Genomic DNA, 13623 nt, shown 5'->3' with positions numbered 1-13623 from the left:
ACATGTGTTACTCAGAAAACTCAAATCTACCAGGTTTATTTTACTGAAATTCATTTTTTTTTTCCTGTAATTGTAAGATGAGAACATGACACAGAGAGCCTGCCGCAGCTTCCTTCAACAAATGGTTCCGAAGTCGAACGGTGATCGTGTTTTGAGGAAGACCAGAATCTGCACGCAGCGCATTACGCAGATCAAAGTTCCTCCAGGAACTCGTATCAGGGTCAACAACAACAAGCACAACCTGGCTCCATCTCCTGAAGAGATGATGAAGAAGCGCTGTGAGACTTTTCTGCACCAGGAGTTCAAATACGACTTGATGAACTTCAACAGCGAGCATTTCGCCACATTTGTTCGATACGGCAACGCCGTGTGCAACCAGGTTGGTTCAACGACACCCGAGTGAAAGAGATTGTGTGGCGTTGTAAATATTAAATCTATAGCCAATGAATCAGCCTATAATTTAATATATTTATATTTTTGTATTTACTCTTTTTTAGATTCCCTTTAAGAAAAAGAACGACGTGCATGGGGATACATCTCAAACTTTGCAAATGATAATGCAGCAACGGATGGAGACAGAGCAATGGATGGAGACCGAAGAACAGACGGAGACAGAAACTTAGGATCTTCTGCGGTGCATCTCACGTACATCTGTCACAAAAATAAAACTCTTTGGCTGCTACATTGTCTGAGAATGTTTCATTTCACAACGCAAGACACAATCAAAACTGTTCAATGAAAAGAAAAAAGAAGATGGCACAGCATTAACAACGTTTCTGTGCCTCCGCGCTCACCCGCAAAATCCTTAGCGAAGACGAAAAAACTTTACCAACAAAGCAAATCCCATAAGAGTCAGGAAAGTATGTGTCCTCTTGTTTATTAAGACTTCAGGAATGTCAATAAGAGCATTTCTATACAGTAGGAGGCCAGACACAATGACCTTCTGCTATTCTCCTTCTTGATAATGACCCAGACAAAGTCACACTGCCCATCAACCAGACCTCTAATAAAGCCAAACACTCTCTATCATCTGCTAATAACCTCCACACAGCAGCAAGAGTCATGAACAGGCCAGCGTCTTCTGAATGCGAGGAGGGGAACAAAGCTCTGGGCGGACAGGAAGTAGCGGAAAGCATCCTGTTTATCGATCTGGGACTGTGCACTGCCTGATGGCGCATGGTGGTAACTACATTCTTCTTCTTCATCCCCCAAACACACAAAGACAAAGACTACTGTAGCAAAGCAAGAAAAAAAAACAGTGCAAAACATTTCACTCTAACAATCAATCCTTTTGGTACGTTCATTTGCTAGACTCCTGGTTGCGGTGCTGCTACACATGTACAATTACACACACACACACACACCTACGTACACACTTGCAGGTGTGGTATTTTTCCAGAGATAGGGAAGGTAAACTCGTTACTCTTGTCTTAATTGGTATAGAGATTCCGTCCTTTTTTTCCTCTCAGCAACCCCTCCAGGGGAATGCTGATTGATTGTCCTCCGAGTCCTCATAATACCCCCCGCCCCTCCACCTCCCTGCACATTTACACATACATTCTCTGTTAAGACATCCACTTCACCTCACTGCAGACCCCAGTAATCCACAGACAATTCACAGTTCAGCAGAGGATCATTTTTCCACCCGTCTCCTGCCTCTCCTCCAGCTTTCACCTCACTGGCTCAGCCTGACAATGTACCCGTGCAGCTGGTCGGAGAAGGCCTGGAGAGAGAATTTATCTTGTACCCTCCTCCTCCCAGCTTGTCCCATGTCCCTGCGGAGCTGCGGCTCCCTCACGAGCCTCTCCATGGCCTTAGAGAAGGCGTCTGCTGTGGGCTCGCACAGGAAGCCCGTCTCCCCGTCTGCCACGCTCTCCAGGGGGCCCCCGGAGTTCACCGCGATAACAGGGCAGCAGCAGTACATGGCCTCTACGGGAACTATCCCAAAATGCTCTCTGCTCGGGGTGTACAGCACGGCGGCGCTGCCCCGCAGCAGCGCCACCTTCATTGAATCAGAGGGGGAGCGCAGAAAAGTGACACAGTCCTCCAGGCGGAGCTGCGCTGCTAGCTCTTTCAGTTCAGTGTAATGTTGAACATTCTCAGTAACTCGGTCATCGTAGCCACCCGCCACCACCAGGTGAATACCTGCTCTCTGGCTTGCAGGAAGGCTGCTCTTCAGGGCTGCGAGCGCCGCCAGAGCCAGCCCCAAATTCTTCTTCCTCTCGTATCGGTTCAGAGAGAGGAACAGGCAGGAGGTTCCCTCGGGGAGCAGCCCTCCCAGGCCTTGTGCTTCACTGGACTGTTGGTCAAAGGTGCACGTGTTGAGGGAGGGATAGAGGACATCTGTCTGGACTCCTCGCAGACCACGAAAGGTCTCGCTGAAGACGCCCGCGGTGAACTGGCTGTTTACCAGAATCTAAGAAGAAGTACAGAGAGATTAGACATATATCACATGCATTTTAATTCCCTATGAGTTGGATGACAGCCTGCGGTCTTTGATTATCCTAAAGTCTAGACTAAAATCAAAATGTAATTTTCTTTTCTACCAGGGCCCTGAGCTTTTACAACCCGCGGAGATCAGGCTGTATCACATTTTAAATAATCACTTTGGTTTATTCAAACTGTTAAAAATAATATACCTTGTATTTTGATTTATGAAGAGAAACTTCACCTTTTAAACAACCTCTTAGTGAAATAAAAGTAATTCTGAGCAAACCAACTCTGTTTTCCAAACTTCAACCACTGAGCTATAAAAAATAATTATTTTTCAGTTCCCTTGAAGGCAGCCTTTGCCTGTGATAGCACCGAATATTCCAAGTATTATTAATTTTGTTTATTATATGCATGATCTATAAATATTTACCTCTGAGATTTTACATCCAGTGCTATAAACCTACTTTGTGCATCAGAATCAACTTGAATTTTGTAACTCTTGTTACTGCTGTTAAACTCAGAAAAAATCACTTTCCTATCTGCAAACGGCAAAATGCAACAAAAAAAAAGGAGGATTTAAAAACAAATTGAGAAGCTAAATTATATTATCCTTTTAGTTTAAATTTTTTTTTAATGATTTAGAATGTTTCTTATAAGTATAGTATAGTTTAGCTTGAAATCCTCACATAGGACCCGCTGGCCATTCTCAAATCTGAGCATAAAACCACACAGCATTTATTACCAGGGCCCTTAAAACACTCAGGTCACATCATGGTTCATAAGTATCTTTTGAAAATGACTTACAACTACTTTATTTTATTGTTATTTTTAAACTTGATCTAATACGTCTGGTATTTTTGTGTTGTACTTATGTGTTTTATTTATTGCGGCAAAGCATTTTTTTAACCACCATGCTACAGAAATGAGCCTTTCCATCCGGATAAAATAAAACTGTAACAATGACACAATCCTGCCCTGCAATCAGACCATCACAACCTGTAGAATGACACAGCTTTCAACCCTCAGCCGTTACGCACCATATCAGCCATGCCAGTGGTGCGTTCCTCCAGCCAGTCGATCGGAGCGCGATAAAGCTTCTTCAGGGCCGACTTCCTCTGGGTGAGCAGCTGGTCTGGGAAGTGACAGTAAAACAAAACCTTCTTCCTGAGACGGGACAGTCGCAGCACCGGGATACACACTGACACCTGGGGTGGAATGAAAGGGATATGAACAAAAACGTACATGTCTTCCCTAAAAAATGTTCCTCCTTCCTGGCTGATCAAAAGCAAATATGGCAGCAGAAAAAACTAATAAATAAAACACTAAAAACTAAAGAATGAATAAGTATACACATACTAAATATAGTACGGCTGCAACGAATGATTATTTTCATGATTGATTATTCTGTCGTGAAAAATGTATATAAGATATTCAGTATACTGTCATAGAGGAGTAAAGAAACCAGAAAATATTCAATTTAAGAAACTGTAATTAGAGAATTTTGACCTTTTTTTAAACCGATTAGTGGATTATCAAAATAGCTTGTGATTAATTTAATTTAAAGTGTAATTTAAACTAATCGATTAATCATTGCAGCTCTAAAATATTGACATATATAACATAGCTAAACGTTCAGTAATATAAATTGACGCTAAATATACAGTAAAGCATACTGTGTTAATACTAAACAATGTATCTAACTGGTGAACACGTATCCTAAGACAATAACTGTAAAAGCTCCATGTGGCATTTGCATAACATGTTTTGGTTGACTGCAGTTTTATTAATTTCAGAAGTTTCTTCTTCTGTCACACTGTAAGTCGATCAATAATGAGTTTTCTTTGTACCGTAATTATGTCCAAGAAAAAGATGATACCTGTGCGTATTTGTGTGAAAGACAAAACAGTACAAAATAAGCAAGGGAGGGTCCACCTCATGGCATGGTAAAGTAAAAGGGTGTGACACAAAAAGGAAGAAACAAAGAGACAGTCCTCTGTTGACAATGGGAGCTATTCTCTGAGCAACCGAGACAGTTACAAGACACAGACGGCTCAGAGGAACTCAAATGAGTGACGACCAAACAGACAGAGAGTTAGTTCCTGTAGAACACGACTCACTTGGTCACAGAAGACGACATCGTACTCCACGCCGCTGAGGAAGACCAGGTAGAGGGCCACATAGATCATCCTCAGGTAGGCACACAGGGCATGCAGGTAACCAAACACACTGGTGGGTAGCCAGTCACCCACACAGACCTATTAGAAGAGTAATAGCAACAATGAAATCACACATTTACTATTCTTTGTCTTTGTTGTGTCATCTTTGATGGACGGTATTACATAGTGAGGTGTGTGTCGTTAACGTACCACAGGCAGATCTGGGTCCAGGGTCTCAGAGAAGCAGTGTGTTGGGTCGTAATGGGCCGTCCATATCTGAACATTACATCCCTTAGACTTCAGAGCGACAGCAGCATCGACCACCAGTCGCTCTGCTCCACCAATACCAAGGTCTGGATGGAGGAACACCACCCGCGCCATCCTGCACACAAGAATGAATAAAGTTCAAATTGAATCTGGGATATATTTTCCTACAATACAATGCAGGTTTGCAGACAGGGTTAAAGTTAAAAGACATTGCACATCACTATATATTATGCAGAATGACAGACTGATGAGCACACACAGATTGTATACAAATCATCCCGATAGATGTACAAAGGGTATATCCACAACCTGAGGTACACATCAAAGTGTAAATCAATTTCCAATGGCATTAAAACAATCAACTCTCCCTACACAAGTAAACAGAGATTTATGAATCTCATGCCAATAAGAGAAACTTTTCAGTGCTGCAAGAATTTGTCCTTGTGGTTTTTGTAACATCATTTTAATTCTTAATGCTGATCACTCTGTGCAATAATTAGATAATTATCTGACAAAACTGTAATCTGGCAAAACTGTCATCTCATCAATTTACATATTGTATTTTTAGATTTTGTATTGTATTGTCTTTTTTTTATTGTATTATCTTTTCATAAGCACCTATGGGATTGTCACAATCTAATTTCGTTGTACTACACAATGACAATAAAGGGCTTGAATCTTGAATCTTCATAACTTTAAGCCCTTAAATTAATTTTCAATGCCATTAAAACTCTCCCTACACAAGCAACCAGAGATTTATGAATCCACTATCTCATGCCAATAAGAGAAACTTTTCAGTGCTGCAAGAATCTATCCTTGTGGTTTTGTAACATCATTTAATTCATAACTTTAAGCCCTTGAAGCACTATCATGTGATAAAACATCTACTGCAAACCATTGTGGCTGTCATTATGTCCCCAAAGTGCTCTGTTATAAACCTCTAGCTGGCACTGAATTTAAGGATAAGAAGTGAAACTACTAGAGTAAACTGAAATAACCTTCTGATTTAGATGAACTGTTTGATTAAAGGAAGTTAAGTGTGTTTAGCTAACTGTTACAGTGATAAGCCTGTTGCTACGTTACCTAATGAAGTTATAACCCATTAACAAGCTAACGTGGTTGGCAGTTGTCTAACACATAGCTATATCTCCTTACAATATAATTATAATGTTTACCTTCTGAGCTCTCGACTATCTTGTCCGAGTTTGGAAACCTTGTGATTATGCTCGTCAGTAGCAACATGAACAACTCGTGAAACTGTCCCGTTTGGACGCCATGTTGGCTCAAACCATCTAACTGTGATTAGGCTAATCGGCGCTCCGTGCTTGAACCACAATGGCGTCTGTTTCCTCAATGCAACTTCCTGTGAGACACGTCTCCCTCAGAATCAAGGCTTGACCAAATATTTGCCTTTACATTAAAAGTACAAGTACACACAAATTATAATGTACTCAAAATATATTTGTGTTTATAAAATACTTTAAATCAAAGTGGCAGAAAAAAAGCTCTTAAAATAATGTTTGATTATTTGTTTTTGTGTGTTGAATGCCATCAGCCGCGCAGGCTTCTGCTCGGTCGCCTGCGCTGGTCTTTGTGTTTAGCAGTCGTGTCGTTTGTTAGACACGCGTCAGCTTAGTGAGCTCTCTTCTCTAGTTTTGACCAATTCACACATACCGACTCTCTGCTCTCATTTGACGTGGACATCAGCTTGAAGAGGGGCTCAGGGTTTCATCTCGCATCGGGACACATAATTCAACATGGTAAGATACTCAGCTCCCTCTTAAAAGACTAATGTTAAAGCTAATTACCTCTATTGCACCAGTTTAACCATTAGACCTGAGCTAACACTGTGCTATCTGTTAGCTAGCTTGCTAAGGTTAGCTCATCAATTGTGGACGTGGCTCTTCTTCAACAACTCAAACAAGTCCTGAAACACATTTTAAAAGCTGCCCCAGCACTACACGAACGAATGAATTATGTATGAACACGTCTAGTTGTGATGTTGTTGTGATGATGGTAAATCAGTTGAAATCAATGAACAGTGTGGACAACTAGTTAAAGGCCTTTGCCATCAGACATCTGACATAAACACATTGTACAAGTTAGCTATTCAAGAATCACTGTTAAACCTCTTTATCTGAATGTTGTAGGTTAGTTTTAGCTGTAAGTGTGTTTGTGAGTGTGTGAGGTATTAGACATAATGTCAGAAAGAAGGTATACTGGAGTAATACTAATATAATCCTTATACTAGGAAATATTATTTTTTTAAAGCAATTCCTAAATTAAAAATAGTCAGGGTCTGTTACCACTGACTCAGTGTTTACTAGGGGTGGAAGAACATATCAAAATATTGAGTATTGCAATACATTGCCATCAGTCTGTCATAAACACACTGTACAGTTCAGAATCAAAAAGTAAGTTAGCTATTCAAGAATCACTGTTAAACCTCTTTATCTGAATGTTGTAGGTTAGTTTGTGTGAGTAAAATAAAGTATGTATATATGTATAGTCTAAATTAAAATTAATTTCATTTGTGGACGTGGCTCTTGTTTCAACAACTCAAACAGCCCTAAAACACATATTTAAAGCTGGCCCCAGCACTACATGAATGAATGAATTATGTATGTATATATATTATATTGTGATGTTGCCCTTGCTTAGAAATCAGTTGAAATAAATGAACATTGTGGACAACTAGTCAAGGCCTTTGCCATCAGACATCTGTCATAAACACACTGTACAGTTCAGACTTAAAATGTAAGTTAAGCTATTCAAAAATCAATGTTAAACCTCTTTATCTGAATGTTGTAGGTTAGTTTTAGCTGTAAGTGTGTGTGTGTGTCTGTATAGTCTAAATTAAAATTAATTTCATTTGTGGACGTGGCTCTTTTTTCAACAACTCAAACAGTCCTAAAACACATATTTAAAGCTGGCCCAGCACTACATGAATGAATAATGTATGTGATGTGTGAACACGTCTGGTTGTGATGTTGTTGTGTGTTGATTAGAAATCAGTTGAAATCAATGAACAGTGTGGACAACTAGTTAAAGGCCTTTGCTATCAGTCTCTTGACATAAACACACTGTACAGTTCAGAATCAAAATATGTAAGTTAGCTAGTCAAGAATCAATGTTAAACCTCTTTATCTGAATGTTGTAGGTTATTTTTAGCTGTGTGTGTGAGTGTGTGAGGTATTAGACATAATGTCAGAAAGAGGGTATAATGGAGTAATACTAATATAATTACACTTACACACCAAAACTGACAATAACCTGATATTTTCAGGTGGAATTTCATTCATTCATTCATTCTTACTGTGCAATATCATTTTCCACTTGTGCTATTTTGTTAATAGTCTGTTTATTGTCAATACTGTATATACTGCTCCTATTTTAATACTTCCTTCTATTTAAATGATTCATATTTTGTTACACTTTGTTTAGCTCTTTTTTTTACTGTGTTAGCTGATGCATCTTGTTATCTCCTTTGCTGCTGTACACTGCAAATTTCCCCACTGTGGGACTAATAAAGGAATATCTTATCTTAATATTCATGTGTATTAATTGTGGTGTCTTCCCCCTCAGCCTGGACCAGCAGCAAGTGCAACCAATGTTGGGGCGTCTAGCCGTTCCCCCAGTAAGACAGTGGCTCCCCGCGCAGCCGGCTCCACAGTCAGACAGAGGTACACACACACACACACGTTTTACTTCTATAATCCAGTAGACAGATGTGTAAACTCTCCATAAGTGCATACAGATGTGCAACTGACCTGCGTAAATGGATGTAGTAACGCAATGAATGAAAAGTCTTCCATGGAGGGCTCACTGAAGTGTTTGAAAATGATGTGAGTCATTTGCTACAGTTGTCACTAGAGATTTCAAACCATTTGAACACCTATTGGACATTTTAGTCTCGAGGGACATGAGGGAATATCTTTTTGGAAGAATTTAGTTCAGCGACTTGGAGAATCCATGCCAAGATGCACTGAAGCTGTCGTGGCGACTCATAGTCTTGATTGTATACCAAAACACTTCATATTTGTTTTTCATTAATTTGTCACACATCTGTATGTTGTAGCCATTGATGACCGCTTTACATTAAGCATGAGAGATAAGTTATGTGGTCATCTCTACCCACACACACACGTTCTCTATAATTATTTGTCAAATGCCCCCAGCATTGACCCCGCCTGCTCATGTCATCTTACTGTAAAGAGTGATTGATGATTTTCAGCTTTATTTTATTGTGTGCCATCCCTCTGTAGATTGGAGCAGCAGATAGATGTTGTTGTGCTGTGGGCTTAATCAGTGTGTAATCAGAGGCTCGCTGTTACCTCTCTCATTATTACCCATTACTATCACCCGCTTCATTACCTCATTAACCTCCGTTTAATCTCATCACACAAGTGAAGCAGCCATGAATCTCTGCGTTCTTTCATCAGCAGCTACTGTAGTTAGTTACATTCTGAATACAGTGTATGATGGCAAGTAGTGTTTTCATTAGTGTTGTCACAACACTGTAATTTCTAACTTCAATACAATGCTTTGAAAAATATCTATTAGATACCATTTTTGATACCACGGGGGAAAATGTATACAGCATTGAGGGACTCAAGTATTAGATTTGTATTAAAAGATAAATAGTATGTGTCAACACGTTGTCGGATATAAGAGAGAGCAGAAAGTGCAGCTGGTACTAGGGCTGACCCGAATGCTTCGAAGCTTTGACTGTTGCCATGGTATTCGACCTCCACATCATTATTCGAATACTTCGTTTTTTAATTTGAAAAAAAAAAAAAAAAATTATGTAATAATAATCCCCAAATAGCCCAAGACATAAGGAAAAATCCCACAACATTATTAATTATTCATGCTCAGTGGTGCAGCAGTGGTAATGAAACAGGGGAGATGGAGACAGAAAGACAGAAGAACATGTCAGCAGCCGCGCTGCTCCGCAAAGCTTCAAATACCTTTGAATATTTCTCGCCGAAGCTTTGAAGCTCAAGAAATGGTATTCGGGACAGCCTTAGCTGGTACCCGTGTATCGCTACTGTGGAAAATGAGTATTGAAACAGTTTCAAATAGTTAGTATCGATACTTTGATATTTTTGACAACACTAATGGCAGGGATTTTTTTCCTTTTTGACTGTGGTTTTTGATCAAAATGTTTGGTTTTAAGAAACTGCTGGATGAGTAAAGGTTATGAGATTTGTTCTAATTATTTTGTTTAGAGCATTTTGTAACATGAAAATTGCTATAGCGGAAAAACATTTTTTAATAAGAAGGCATTTTAACAGTTTAAGATCAGATCAGAAAGCCCTTGATGACACACACTTTGCAGTGTTAATATATTCTTGACTTGGTGTGTGCGTTCCACAGGAAAGCTACCAGCAGCGGTACACGCAGCGGTGGCAGGACCACAGGATCGGCAGGCACCGGCGGCATGTGGCGCTTCTACACAGAAGACTCGCCAGGCCTCAAAGTGTAAGTGCAGTTTATAAAAGCAGAACACCGGGACATACACACTCGCAAAACAAATTTAGCCTCTGACATTTGTAACTTTAACTAATTCTCAGGATTTCCGACACTTGCTATCATTAGTGTTTTATATGTGCTCATCAGGTAGAATGGAAGGAACGTTTAATGGCAGGAAATTGGACAGACGTGCCTCTGTGGTAAAACCGATCATCTGAGCGGTGGATCACGTTGATTTAAATGTGTCTGTTTATACACACACACAATTATGTGTTAGGGATGCACACTTTTAGAAAACTCTCAAACTTTTATTCTGCTGCATCCCCGCCCCTAATATTAGAGAAGGCGTCCTGTCTCCTGGCCATAGCTGGCCGTGGTTGATCGATGGTGCTGTGGTGGTTATTGAGTGCGTCTCTCCAGCAGTCGAAGGAGGGCAGACTCGCCATACAGTGCTGTATATCGAGTGCGTGTTTGTTCCTGCGTTAGACGCCGGCCTCAAAGCTTCATTAAAGGATGCACTCTGAAAGGTCAACTCAATTACAGCCTTCTGACAGGGAGAGGAGGGGGCCGCTGAGGAGATGGTTGGCATGGCAATGCTGCTACTTAGCGATGCGCCCCATCCACCCCAACCCCCCCACTCAGTCCCTCCTTCAGAGATGAGAGCGCCTCCTTGTTTCCTAAGCTCATCAATAAAATCAGCCACTTCCACTAAGACTCCGGCTGTGGTTGGGGTTAGAGCAAATGATGGGATTTTTTTGTGTGTTTGCATTTTTTTATCGGAGTGTTGATCAGTTTCTCTTTGTTACGACAGCGGCCCGGTGCCAGTGCTGGTGATGAGTCTGCTCTTCATTGCTTCGGTCTTCATGCTGCACATCTGGGGGAAGTACACCCGCTCTTAATCGCCAACTGATGACCTTTGACCCTGCGCCTCGATTTCTTAACACATTGGACCTGGACCAAACAACAAATGAACAACAACCTGACACCCCTGGTTCCCTTCTGCACTACAGACACACAAACTCAATTTTTTTTTTTTATGTGACTGTTTCAGTACATGATCTTCATCTGCACCGATGTTGGTATCCACCCTTTGCTAGATCTGATGGGGTGAACGGGAGGAAGCCATGCTAGCCCACCTCAGATATGTAATGTCTGTGTGTGTGTGTATATGTGGCCCTCCTGCTGCATGGAGGTTCTGTGCAGTACTCAAGGACATTGTTGTTTTCAGGCCCCAGCAAACATTTCCCTCTTGTAGCCTGAATTTCATTTTTTTTTTTTGTTAACAGCATTTGTACAAATGTAATTGTAATATTGTACAATAAAAAAGTAAAAAATCAATGTGTTGAAATTTACCCTTGTGTTCTGAAATAATAACCCTGTTTTGTGTTTGGGACATTTCAAGTTTAATGAGATGTTTCTCAACCACATTTTCAGTGACCGTGAGTTTGTATTCTCACTTTGAACCTTCTGTAACAACTACCCCACTATTGGAAGCTGTACATTTTGCTATAAGGCATTTATGAACCTTTGTTTCAACAAAAATGCTTTCAGACAGAAAAGGCATATTGGAACCACAAAAATGTTAAGCGTTATATTTCAGTGTGATGATTGACAGTTCTCATAATACTTAATTGGTTCAGACAAGTTCCAGCTACCCGCAACTTATTTGACAGAGGATTTGGCCACATCTCAATACTTTTTTAATTTGTTCAGTCTTGAATGGCACCTAAAACTGCATGTGTACTCATTGTATAATCAACCTTAATTGTCTAATCATGTCATCCAAGATTACGTGGCACACACATACTCAAAAGCATCTTATCTACAGTATATGAGTATATATATATATGTATTTATATGTATATATATATATATATATGTATATATATGTATACCAGCTGCTTTAAACTGACGTTTAATTGTTAACTATTTATTAAGCTTACCTCTATAGGGGTTCAGAGGCATCAGCCTCCATCATGGGCCGCCTGCCCCAGGATTCATTCTCAACACCCGTACCATACTGAAGCTTTTTTTTCCCTGCTGCTCTCAATAATTGCAGATGGCAAAATTAGTTTTTTAAAAGTGTCAAATATAGTCTTTATAGTGTCAAAGTAACACCAGAAGGCAAACGGCATGCGGGACATCATCTTATGGCTTATGTCTGATGAATACTGAATGTTACACAACAACTATATATTAGTTTTTCCTCTTTTCTCATGGCCATGCGTCTAGGAGAATAGAGCATAACAATCAGCTGATGTTTTAGGGAAAGTACACCTGCATATGTCCAAAGCACGATAATAGTTTTTGTTTAAATCGTTCTCTAAAAAACTTTAAATCAAGAAGTTCTTATTGCTTTGTTTGAGCCAAAAAAAAACTGGCAACCAATTTGTGTTGATGTTAATCTAAAGGCTTGCATAATCAAAGGAATACATTTAGGTTTTCCTATAAAATCACTGAAAGACTCTAAATGTTCTTCATCTGGTGTTTTTCTGTCTTTTCCTGAGGGGGGCGCTGCAGACTATTTTTCTGAATATCACTGGCTCAGAGAATATGAAGATACAGTATATCTCTGTCCTCAACACATGTTCTGTGTGGCGACACTTTTTTTTTTACGAGTCATATCATCAGAATACTATGTGACATGTTTGTATCAATAGCTTAGTTGCAGGTGTGCCAAGGTGTGCCTGTGCCAACCAAAGAAGCAGCTGGCACACCCAAAAATCAGATGCAGAAGGAATTTTTAGTTACGGTTGAATAATTGTTCATTTCAAAATAAAATAGAAATTACTTTCTTAAAAAAAAAAAAAACATTCACCGTCATGCGGACTGTATAGCCACACGCCATCTGTTTGATACTCTAATGCTTCATAACCAGACGAATGCCTATGACAATCACTATAACTGAGCTGAGTGGAACAAAAGTAAATTTGATTTGTCCACTTTAAGTTAAACAGTGTGAGGAATTTATGACATGATGTTCAGTCTAATGCTGACAGCTGCTGGCAGGCTGTTTTGTAGTTGTAGAAGTAGTTCAGGCCCCACCTGCATCACCAGGTTACCTGTGTTGAATATAAAACCACCAGCTGGCTTGTAGTTGTGCTTCTGTGTGTGTGTGTATGTGTCTGTGTGTGTGTGAGAGAGCGAGAGAGCGAGAGAGCTTGTACCTTGTGTTAAACATAGCATTCGGATCCTGTTCATTAATTCATTACTGTTGCTATGGCTCTGCTTTCCCACCGGCTTCCAGTGTTCGTGGCAAACTCAGGCACTACTGCCACATCACTCTCCCTGT

The 13623-nt window shown here is 40.1% G+C and overlaps 2 protein-coding genes across 2 annotated transcripts; one reads left to right on the top strand and one right to left on the bottom strand.

Moving 5' to 3' along the window:
* Nucleotides 1-6186, bottom strand: alg2 (ALG2 alpha-1,3/1,6-mannosyltransferase). The gene is made up of 5 exons (XM_037784678.1): nucleotides 6032-6186; nucleotides 4800-4971; nucleotides 4551-4688; nucleotides 3471-3638; nucleotides 1-2416 (listed from the first exon to the last, which is right to left on the bottom strand). The coding sequence occupies exons 2-5, from the start codon at nucleotides 4968-4970 to the stop codon at nucleotides 1676-1678; spliced, it is 1218 nt and encodes a 405-aa protein (XP_037640606.1). The 5' UTR covers nucleotide 4971; nucleotides 6032-6186; the 3' UTR covers nucleotides 1-1675.
* Nucleotides 6187-6460: 274 nt separating this feature from the next.
* On the top strand, nucleotides 6461-11669 carry sec61b (SEC61 translocon subunit beta). Its single transcript, XM_037784679.1, has 4 exons — nucleotides 6461-6616; nucleotides 8442-8539; nucleotides 10236-10340; nucleotides 11143-11669. The coding sequence occupies exons 1-4, from the start codon at nucleotides 6614-6616 to the stop codon at nucleotides 11228-11230; spliced, it is 294 nt and encodes a 97-aa protein (XP_037640607.1). The 5' UTR covers nucleotides 6461-6613; the 3' UTR covers nucleotides 11231-11669.
* Nucleotides 11670-13623: the final 1954 nt, after the last annotated feature.

Source organism: Sebastes umbrosus, chromosome 11 (genome assembly GCF_015220745.1).
Source record: "Sebastes umbrosus isolate fSebUmb1 chromosome 11, fSebUmb1.pri, whole genome shotgun sequence".
In the NCBI taxonomy this organism is placed as follows: domain Eukaryota; kingdom Metazoa; phylum Chordata; class Actinopteri; order Perciformes; family Sebastidae; genus Sebastes; species Sebastes umbrosus.
The sequence above is the reverse complement of the archived record's forward strand: the minus strand, read 5'-3'. Positions and strand labels throughout refer to the sequence as shown.